Source organism: Cololabis saira, chromosome 8 (assembly GCF_033807715.1).
Source record: "Cololabis saira isolate AMF1-May2022 chromosome 8, fColSai1.1, whole genome shotgun sequence".
NCBI lineage: Eukaryota > Metazoa > Chordata > Actinopteri > Beloniformes > Belonidae > Cololabis > Cololabis saira.
Window position 1 is genome coordinate 34,448,568 of NC_084594.1, and position 10,224 is coordinate 34,458,791.

The 10,224-nt window shown below is 44.2% G+C and overlaps 1 protein-coding gene across 1 annotated transcript in view; it reads right to left on the reverse strand.

Moving 5' to 3' along the window:
• The window catches only part of lrig1 (leucine-rich repeats and immunoglobulin-like domains 1), a 44,713-nt gene that overhangs the window by 5,536 nt on the left and 28,953 nt on the right, over positions 1–10,224 (reverse strand). Inside the window, 6 exon segments of the mRNA XM_061727866.1 lie at positions 1,721–2,002; positions 4,010–4,363; positions 5,361–5,524; positions 5,687–5,758; positions 6,666–6,737; positions 9,251–9,331. Coding sequence (XP_061583850.1) covers positions 1,721–2,002; positions 4,010–4,363; positions 5,361–5,524; positions 5,687–5,758; positions 6,666–6,737; positions 9,251–9,331 — 1,025 coding nt within the window.

Below are 10,224 nucleotides of genomic sequence, written 5' to 3' on the forward strand. Positions count from 1 at the left end.
ACCCATCTTTCTTGTTTTTTTATCATTTGCCACATAATTAAAGCAACCTCATACTAAATTTAATGTTAATTTCATATGATGTAAATAATATGAAAAACATATACAAATAAGTTGTAACTTTAGCTTGTATAGTTATAATAAAACATTGTTTTGACTCAGTTTGTCCCAAGAATTGTCACTATAATCTGATGAACGTGCAACTCGGATTTTAAGATCCATCACTATCATCACTTGGATTTTAAGATGTGTAATGCATTTTTACATTTTTCGGTGAACTATGTAGAATATAATAATCGGGATATCGCATAATCGGGATATCGCAATGCGTATCGTATCGTGAGGTCCTTCCCAATACCCACCCCTAGAAACGATGATCTCTTTTACTCTGTTATTCAAACGGCATCAAAGTTTTTAAGTTCCTGCTTTAGTTTTTCTGCTTGTTCAAAGTATCGGTCACGGGCAGCTGAGTCCTGGTGATTCCCCTGGACAGACCGAGCTCACCACCGTGTCCCGGGTCTGCGTCTCATCACACTCTGGTTCAACAAGGGGATTTATTCAGCCGAGGTAGTATCAGTAAAGCTGAAACATTTTGACACCAATTACCTTTTTATGGCAACACACTGACAACATTTAGTGTCAGAATCCTTCTGGGAACAATGTTCTCACTGTTTCCCTGAGCAACATTTCATTTCGGTGAATGGAGCACATTGAAGAGACGTGTGTGTGTGTGTGTGTGTGTGTGTGTGTGTGTGTGTGTGTGTGTGTGTGTGTGTGTGTGTGTGTGTGTGTGTGTGTAACCTGGATTCGTAGACTGAGTTCTTCCCCTCACAACGGGACATACCCAGATTAAGAGATCTCACTTAACCCACTTCAGTCCCCCTCCTCTCTTCTATCACTATCATTGCCCCCCCAGCCCTTTTCCTCCGGTTCCCTCCCTTCCCCCAGACACTTCACCATTCCAACTTCTTCTTTGGCTCCCATTTTTCTCCCCCCACCTTTCTCTCCCAGACAGGGGGTTTTCAACTCCAGCCACCCCCGCCCCCACTCACTCACTGCCCTTCTCCCTCCCTCTCAAACCCAAACATTAACAGATTCAATATTTAGCATCGCTGCAGAACTCTCTCAAAAGTCACGCGACACGCAAATGTGTCACTAGTGTGACTTCGTTTAAAAATAGAAACTGTTGCTTCTTGAACTCTTTCAGGGATTTTTACGGCTTGTAACTAAAGAACACCCGCTCCCTTTTTTTTTTAAGCTCTGTCTGTTCAAAGTGAAAGGAAAAAAGATGATCCGTGCGGCGTAATGGTAACAGGAGAGGAAGCTCTGCTTCTCTTGTTTGGTTTAAAAGTATAAAACAGCCAAAAAAGTGGGAGCACTGAGGCCTGCAGGGAAGAGGCCGTAACTGTCCCTCCCACCGAGGCCGAAGAAGGGGTGGGAATGCCTAACAAACACCCCTCTGTGAGTTCCCCCCCCGCTCCCCCGCCATCCCCTCTTTGACCCCTGGCGACGGCCTCTGGCCCCTGACCTGCAGCACGGCCGCAGCTGCCGAGAAAAGAAAAATATGAAGCTTCTCATTCAGCAGCCCCCGGGCTGACCATATTCCCTACTGGGTGTCCAGCTATTTACAAGTGCTCTCTTTCTGAAGATGTGGGAATGTGTTCCACGCCGAGCTGCACGCACCCCCCGCTGTGCTACGAGGGGAGAGAGGAGCGGGTCTTACCCAGTACGGTGAGCGTGGCGTTGGCGGAGACGGTGCCCGCCGTGTTTTTGGCCGTGCAGCTGTACACGCCCATGTCCTCCGGTTTGACCACCGTGATGAAGAACACGTCGTCGTCGGGCATGACGTGCATTCGCCGCTCGCGGGCGGCGGGGAAGTCTGTGCCGCCGTCTTTCTGCCAGGCGATCTGCGGCGCCGGGTGACCCTCGGCGGCGCACTCCAGCCGGGCGGTGTAGCCCGTTCGGATGGTGCTGTCCCTGGGCGTCTTCACGAAGGACGGCAGCACTGTCAATGGATAAGGACAGGAATTCCATCACCGCTGGCAACGCAACAGTTCAGTTAAAAAAAAAAAAAGCTGGGGAATCTGCATTTTATTTCTGGGGAGCTGCAGAAGTTTTTGGTAAAAAGAAGAAAAAACTGACAAGTAGTTACTCGTTCAGTTCTTCCAAAAACACTTTCCCAGCTGCTGCTGGCATTCAGACTCAGGAGCCGGTGGCAACAGGCCCAACTCTCAAATTCCTATAAGCTTTTGAGATGTGGCCCTCCCAATAAAACAAATGTATGCCAAGAAAACAGGCAGAAAAATAAGAAAATAGCTAGAACTCGTGTGCAGACATCAACATTGAACAAAACTCTGAATAAACAGCTTTAATTCACACCAAGGAACCGTCAGACAGCAAAGACATGCGGCCAAATCAATTTGTTCCAAATACCATCCCATGATAGATGGAGGCCAAGTGAGGGAGACAGCTTTATGCTAGTGGAGGGTATAACAAACACACGGTGGAAAGATAGTGAGAGAGATCCCGTCTCAGCAGGACCATGGATTACAAGATTTTCTCTTTCCCTTGGATTTAATAAATGAAGTAATCTTGTCTCAAATGCTTCACTTCCAGAATAATAATACAAATAATTTCTCCAGGGATCAATAACTTTCTAGAATAGAACTGTTTGGTGATTTCTAGTCAATATTTCTTTATAAAACAATAAAATATATTTTACCGTTCACGATAAACCGTCAAAAAAATTCCCCACGGTAAGAATTTCTCATCTCGCGGTAAAAAACGTTTTTGTGTAAAGCTGATTTATGGAAGGAAGGAAGGAAGGAAGGAAGGAAGGAAGGAAGGAAGGAAGGAAGGAAGGAAGGAAGGAAGGAAGGAAGGAAGGAAGGAAGGAAGGAAGGAGGAAATGAGCCAGAAAGAAAGAAAGAAAGAAAGAATGAAAGAAAGAAATGAGCCAGAAAGAAAGAAAGAAATGAGCCAGAAAGAGTGAAAGAAAGAAATGAGCCAGAAAGAAAGAAAGAAAGAAAGAAAGAAATGAGCCAGAAAGAAAGAAAGAAAGAAAGAAAGAAAGAAATGAGCCAGAAAGAAAGAAAGAAAGAAATGAGCCAGAAAGAAAGAAAGAAAGAAAGAAAGAAATGAGCCAGAAAGAAAGAAAGAAAGAAATGAGCCAGAAAGAAAGAAAGAAAGAAAGAAAGAAAGAAATGAGCCAGAAAGAAAGAAATGAGCCAGAAAGAAAGAAATGAGCCAGAAAGAAAGAAAGAAAGAAAGAAAGAAATGAGCCAGAAAGAAAGAAATGAGCCAGAAAGAAAGAAATGAGCCAGAAAGAAAGAAAGAAAGAAAGAAAGAAAGAAATGAGCCAGAAAGAAAGAAATGAGCCAGAAAGAAAGAAAGAAAGAAAGAAAGAAAGAAAGAAAGAAAGAAAGAAAAAAATGAGCCAGAAAGAAAGAAAGAAAGAAAGAAATGAGCCAGAAAGAAAGAAAGAAAGAAAGAAAGAAAGAAAGAAAGAAAGAAATGAGCCAGAAAGAAAGAAAGAAAGAAATTACTATGAATCAATTCAAAAGAAAGAAAGAAAGAAAGAAAGAAAGAAAGAAAGAAAGAAAGAAAGAAAGAAAGAAAGAAATGAGCCAGAAAGAAAGAAAGAAAGAAATGAGCCAGAAAGAAAGAAAGAAATGAGCCAGAAAGAAAGAAAGAAAGAAAGAAATGAGCCAGAAAGAAAGAAAGAAAGAAAGAAAGAAAGAAAGAAAGAAAGAAAGAAAGAAAGAAAGAAAGAAAGAAAGAAAGAAAGAAAGAAAGAAAGAAAGAAAGAAAGAAAGAAAGAAAGAAAGAAAGAAAGAAGTATAAATTCCCGTTGATGATGTTTTTGTGTAACAAACATGGCGGATCTGAGAGTGAGATAGATTTATAGTTCAAAAGATGGAGTTAAATTGTTGTTTTTTTTTATCGTTATCGGGATAAATGCCAGAAATTATCGTGATACATTTTTTAGTCCATACCGCCCATCCCTACATACCATTGACGACGACTTGAGCCTTGCTGGAGTAGGTGGAGCCGAAGTGGTTGGTGATGATGCACTGGTACCGGCCCTCGTGGGCGAAGGTGACGTGCCGCAGGTGCAGGATGGTGGTGTACTCCATCACCCCTCCTCCTGCGGCCGGCACCCCGGCCGTCACGCCTTGGTGGTGAGCGCGCACGTGGGCGAAGTTCTCCATCTCGGCGTGGTGGAGCAGCTCCTGGTCCTTGCGCCAGGCGAAGCTCATGGGGGACGAGCTGCTGCTGGCGGCCGTGCAGGTGAGGTGGACGTTGCTGCCCAGGACCGTCACCGTGGTCTCCGGCTGGAGGATGATCTGGGGCTTGGGAAGGTCGTCTAAGGTGAAGGAGAGCCCATGAGAAAGAAGGAAACGGGGTCATGACAATAGAAGGCGATTTAAATGTAAAAAGAAGCATAAATCACTAGGGGTGTAACAATATATCGTGCCACGAAATTTTGCGATACAAAAACGTCACGTGTCGTGGAGGTGACAAACTGTAGCGCGATATTGGGTTATTAATATTAATCTATTGTGTTTACTAGTAACATCCTATTGGTGCAGCGGGATCACATGACGACCACGCCTCGACCCGCGGAACAAAATCTTACTACGCTCAGAAGAAACTAGTACTGTTTTGCGGTCTCGATAACGGGACTCTTGGGGGGTTTTGAGCTCTGAACTTTTACCTCTAAGGTGAGCATGAATCAATCTTTTTTATGATATAAAGATTGTGTCGTTCCCAAAGGTGGGAGCGGGATGAAACGATAACGGGGTTCACCTTACGGCCTCAGACTGGGAGCATGTGAAGCTCTTAGCTCCGTCATCAGCTAAATAACAGTCATGTTGCATTTGGAGTTTGGGACTTTTCATAGTTTATTCATTTACTTTTATTTAATCTTAGTTGTTAAATTTCTGGAAAAGAAAAAAAAGTCAAGTCATACATGAGAGAAACTATTCAGTTTGTGGCAAAATATTTTTACTTATATGAAACTGAAGACGCATAATGCAAACCTGACATTTACTTTTAGTTCAGTTTGTGGAAAATGGTTGGCCTGGCTTTTTCTTTAAAACTTAAACAGTTATAAAGCATTACAAACTGTAACAATAGGGCAAACGTACAGCATTGTTTTGTATTTTGTGTTTTTCAAATAAAAGACAATTTTTTCCAGTCATATGTTCCTCATTCAAGGTTGTTAAAAAAATACTGTATAATATCGTATTGTATCGTTAGCGTGACCTCAATATCGTGTATCGTACCGTATCGTGAGATTAGTGTATCGTTACTCCCCTATAAATCACACCGTTATAAAATGATGCATGCACATTACTCACCACACACAAAGCTGTTGGACGGAGCTTCGAAGACGCTGGTGCTCTGCAGGCTGGCCGGGTGGGCGCAGGTGGCGTTGACACCAGCCTGCAGACCCTGGCTCACCACCCAACCGGGCAGCCACTGCAGCTGGCAGTCGCACAGGAAACTGCTGCTCTGGATGACACTAGAGGACAGGAGACCACACTGGATCACTTCTCTGTTCCTTCATGGGACTTTTTGAGTGTGAGTAGATACCAAAGGCTAACAGTGATTTGGTGTTGATTGAGATGAGGCGTGTGTTTGGGTGTGTCTGTACAGACAGGCTTCTCAACACACTGCCACTCACAGGGTTTTGAGGTTCCTCATCTTACTGAAGGCTTCAGGCTGGATGGAACGAATAGCATTCTCCCCCAAGTTCCTGTTGACATATTAGACTTGTTTTTAATCAGTCGTAAACAAGCTAAAACCATACACACATACCGTATTTTCTGGACTATAAGCCGCTACTTTTTTCATAGGTTTTCAACCATGCGGCTTATACAAAGGTGCAGCTATTCTGTGGATTTTTCTTCCACCGCTAGGGGCGCTCTAACCGGAATTAGAATCAAAACTAAGACAAAATAAATGCAAAGAAGAATACGCTACTTCTTCTTTAGCAGATAGAAGTAGGTAGAAGCAGATTTCAAACAGATAAATAGATTAAATAAATACTGGTTATTTTCTCTTGGTTCTGTCCCGTTTTAATCAGCAAAGTTGCTGCCGTGTTAAAAGACACTGTTAGGAAAGGATCTATTTAGGTACAAACATGTACATCATTTACAGTTCAAAATCCTTCTGTACATGTAGTAAATATCTAATCTAACAACTTAAATATCTGCGGCTTGCATATCTTTTTTTTTTTTTAAATAGAGCGGATGCGGCTTATATGCAGGTGCGGCTTATAGTCCAGAAAATAAGGTAATCTACCAAGTCTCTAACTATCAGCCGCTGAGGAAATAACCATGTCTGCAAGTATGGAGATATATCCCGTTTCCTTGCCCCTCGCTCAACAAAAGGTCTGTGAAAAAGCTTAAATGAAATCAGCGTCTTCTACACAGCTCAGCATATGCTTAATGACTTCATGAAACAAAAAAGAAATCAGCACGGATGAGAATGAGCTGGGCTCATGAGAGAGAGGCAGCTGCCCCTCTCTACTCTTTTTAGAAAGACGCTATTACATTTCTAGCAACCTCCACACTCCCGGATACTTTTGGCAATCCAACAACCTCCCCAGCCACCTTAGCACTCGACTCTCCCGCCTCATTTCCCTCCCGCAGGATACTCACAGGTGCTCCAAGGTCTCCAGGGAAGAGAAGGCTTTCTTGACCACCGACTTGATCTTGTTTCCAAACAGAGTCCTGCCGTTCCCGAACACGAAGGGTGTTGATTGATGAGGAGAAAAGGGAGAGGAAGAGAAGGTGAGAAGACGATTAGTGAGGCTGAATCTGATAAGAGGGAGAAGATCGAGGTATTGGGAATCTGAACTGTGTGGAGATCAGCCGGGAGGAGCTGTGAGGGAATCTGGTTTGGAAAGGGGCAACTTGGGCTCCTAACTGCTCTTCAAAGGCCACTTTTATCTTTGTTGGAATTAAACGGCAATAACCAGGTGCAGCTGCGAGTTTTGCAGCAGTGTTTTCCCCCTGCGCTGGTCGTCAGTGTACGTCTGTCCTTATCAGCGACCTGTTCTTTCCTCTGATTTGGGGTTCTAATCCCTTCCTCCTCCGTGTGCCCACTGGAAACTCCCCTCTGTAGTCTTCACTTCGTAGGAAGAGGAGATAAAGGCTGACTGGATCCCATTAGGATGTTTAAATTTATCCACAAGTACACACAAACTATAAACAAGGTACTTTGGGGCTTCTGTTTCCAAGGAATTCTAGTCGCCAAATGTGTTCAAGTGAGTCAAATATGCTGCTCCCATGCACCAAAACAACACTGACAAGCTGCTTCTGAGGAACCCAGGATGTTTGAGCGACAATTTGGTGTCCCCTTCCTTTCTGGAAGTCTCCCTTTCCCATGGCTCTGCTGGCTTCGGGATACAGCGGGCTGCTTCCGCCAACTCCGTGACAAAAGGGGCAGGGTCAGAGGGCGGGGCGTGTGAGGCGTTTGATGTTTGATGACTGAATATGGCCCTCAATTTCACTTTCTCTCCGCTCCTAACAACGCAGCGAGGGAATGAGGGGATGGGAGGAGTGCAGGCGCGGAGGAGAAAGAGAAGAAAGCCTATTGGGAAGCAAACCCCTGCCAGCTTGAAGAAAAAGCCTTTCTCTGGCTCTTTCTTTCAGCCGGGCTCAAACTGGGAACCATCTTGGTTGGACATCATCTTTTCATCCTACGGGTTTATGATGAGTAGTTAGTGCTATAAACTTTACACTTGCTCCATTTTACAACTGACTTTTTACTTGTTGCTTGGGATGGGCGGTATGGACTAAAACATTTATCACGATAATTTCTGGCATTTATCCCGATAACGATAAAAATTATTCTTTCTTTCTTTCTTTCTTTCTTTCTTTCTTTCTTTCTTTCTTTCTTTCTTTCTTTCTTTCTTTCTTTCTTTCTTTCTTTCTTTCTTTCTTTCTTTCTTTCTCTTCTTTCTTTCTTTCTTTCTTTCTTTCTTTCTTTCAGGCTCATTTCCTTCCTTCCTTCCTTCTTTTTTCCCTTCCTTCCTTCTTTCCTCCTGCTCTCTCCTTCCTTCTTCCCTTCCTCTTTTCTCCCTTCCTTCCTTCTTTCCTTGTTTTCTTCCTTCCTTCCTTCCTTCCTTTTTCCCTTCCTTCCTTCCTTTTTCCCTTCCTTCCTTCTTTCCTCCTGCTCTCTCCTTCCTTGTTCCCTTCCTTCCTTCCTTTTTCCCTTCCTTCCTTCCTTCCTTCCTTCCTTCCTTCCTTCCTTCCTTCCTTCCTTCCTTCCTTCCTTCCTTCCTTCCTTCCTTCCTTCCTTCCTTCCTTCCTTCCTTCCTTCCTTCTTTCCTCCTGCTCTCTCCTTCCTTCTTCCCTTCCTCTTTTCTCCCTTCCTTCCTTCTTTCCTTGTTTTCTTCCTTCCTTCCTTTTTCCCTTCCTTCCTTCTTTCCTCCTGCTCTCTCCTTCCTTGTTCCCTTCCTTCCTTCCTTGTTCCTTCCTTCCTTCCTTCCTTCTGCTCTCTCCTTCCTTCCTTCCTTCCTTCCTTCCTTCCTTCCTTCCTTCCTTCCTTCCTTCCTTCCTTCCTTCCTTCCTTCCTTCCTTCCTTCCTTCCTTCCTTCCTTCCTTCCTTCCTTCCTTCCTTCCTTCCTTCCTTCCTTCACGTACGTTGTGCGTATAAATCAGCTTTACGCAAAAACATCATCAACAGGAATTTATCTTTTTTACCGTGAGATGATAAATTCTTATCGTGAGGAATTTTTTTGACGGTTTATCGTGAACGGTAAAATATCGTCCATTCCTACTTGACAGTAAGTATTATCAACCAAGATAACCAATTTGCTCCTAAATATTGAAACAAAAAAAAATGGAATTAGAAGATGAAAGCGGACTTGGTATGAAGATGAAAAGGCCTGGACTTCCAGAGGATGAGGGGATGAAAATCTGCCTTCAATGTTTAATGAGTAATTCTTGGAAAAAGAAGAAAAAGGCCAGTAACTCATAGTTCAGTGTTTGATCTTAAGAGGCAGGTATCTCAAACTTTTGAACTCAAACGGGCTAAAAGCCTAAGTTGGCAGTGAAGAGTAAATGGGGTCTTGCATGGGAAACGCTTCTATGAAAGTTCCCTTCTATTTCTGTTCGTGATTGAGAGCAGAAAGAATCCCAGAATCAGTGGCGGGCCATAACAGAGGGATGAGAAGGGGGGGGGGGGTTGACAGAGGAAGAGAGGAGGGTGTGGGATAGAAAGAGGGGGGAAAACTCACAGCTTGTTGAGCCTGTCCAATCCGGAGAAGGCCCCGTTGGTGTCCTCTATTGTGCCCGAGATGTCGTTATGGTCCAGCTCCCTGTGGAGAAGAAGAGAAAAGACGGGGGATAAGAAAAATGGAGGCGAGGAGGAGACGAACTGGGACGTGGGCCTGACACTGCTGAAGAGTTTCACACCCCTTCCAGAGGATGCTCTGGAAGTCAAGGGTTGCCCCCTCGGCCCCCCCTGCACCTGGCCTGCAGAGCCCCACTGCTGCTGCCGCTCTGCCAGCCAAGCACATTCTTTCCTTAAAGGGACGGGGAGAGAGCGTGCACGCGAGGTGTGCGTGCATGTGCATTGATGTGTCGAGGCAAAGCCTCTTCAGAGGGGAGCACATGTATAATTCATGATAGCATGGAGGCGACCGAGTGAGAGCGTAATGCCTTGTGAGAGGCCGGGCAGGCGGGAGTGATGGTGGCAGGTACGGCACATCCAAGAGTCTTAGCGGGGTAACGGGCCAAGCCACGCCGAAGCCCGGCGGAGGAGAATAGACTTAATGAATAAAGGAGAAAAGGAAAAAAGGGCTTCTTTTACAATGTGTTTGGGGATTTCTGAGCTCTTGCTGAATGAATCTGTGTTTTTCTCGTGAAGTGTGAAGAACTACGTCTTAGATGAAATCATAGCTGCAAAGTAGGGCTGTTCGATTAATCGATTTTAAATCGTAATTGCGATTATGTAATTAGAACGATGTTAAAATGTGAAAATCGTAAAATCGATTTTTCACCTTTTTTTTTTTTTTTATTTTTTAATTTTTTTTTTTTTACACCTTGTCTGTACACATATAAATGATTGATGAAATACCTCTCAATACCTGCGACAAGTGCCCCATGGGAGAGGCCTCTTTAGTGTAGGAGGGGGCGTTGGAACCATGGTGATATACTAACATGCCACCGGGTAGACCGGCTCGTGTTCCTTGCAAAAAACTTGCAAATG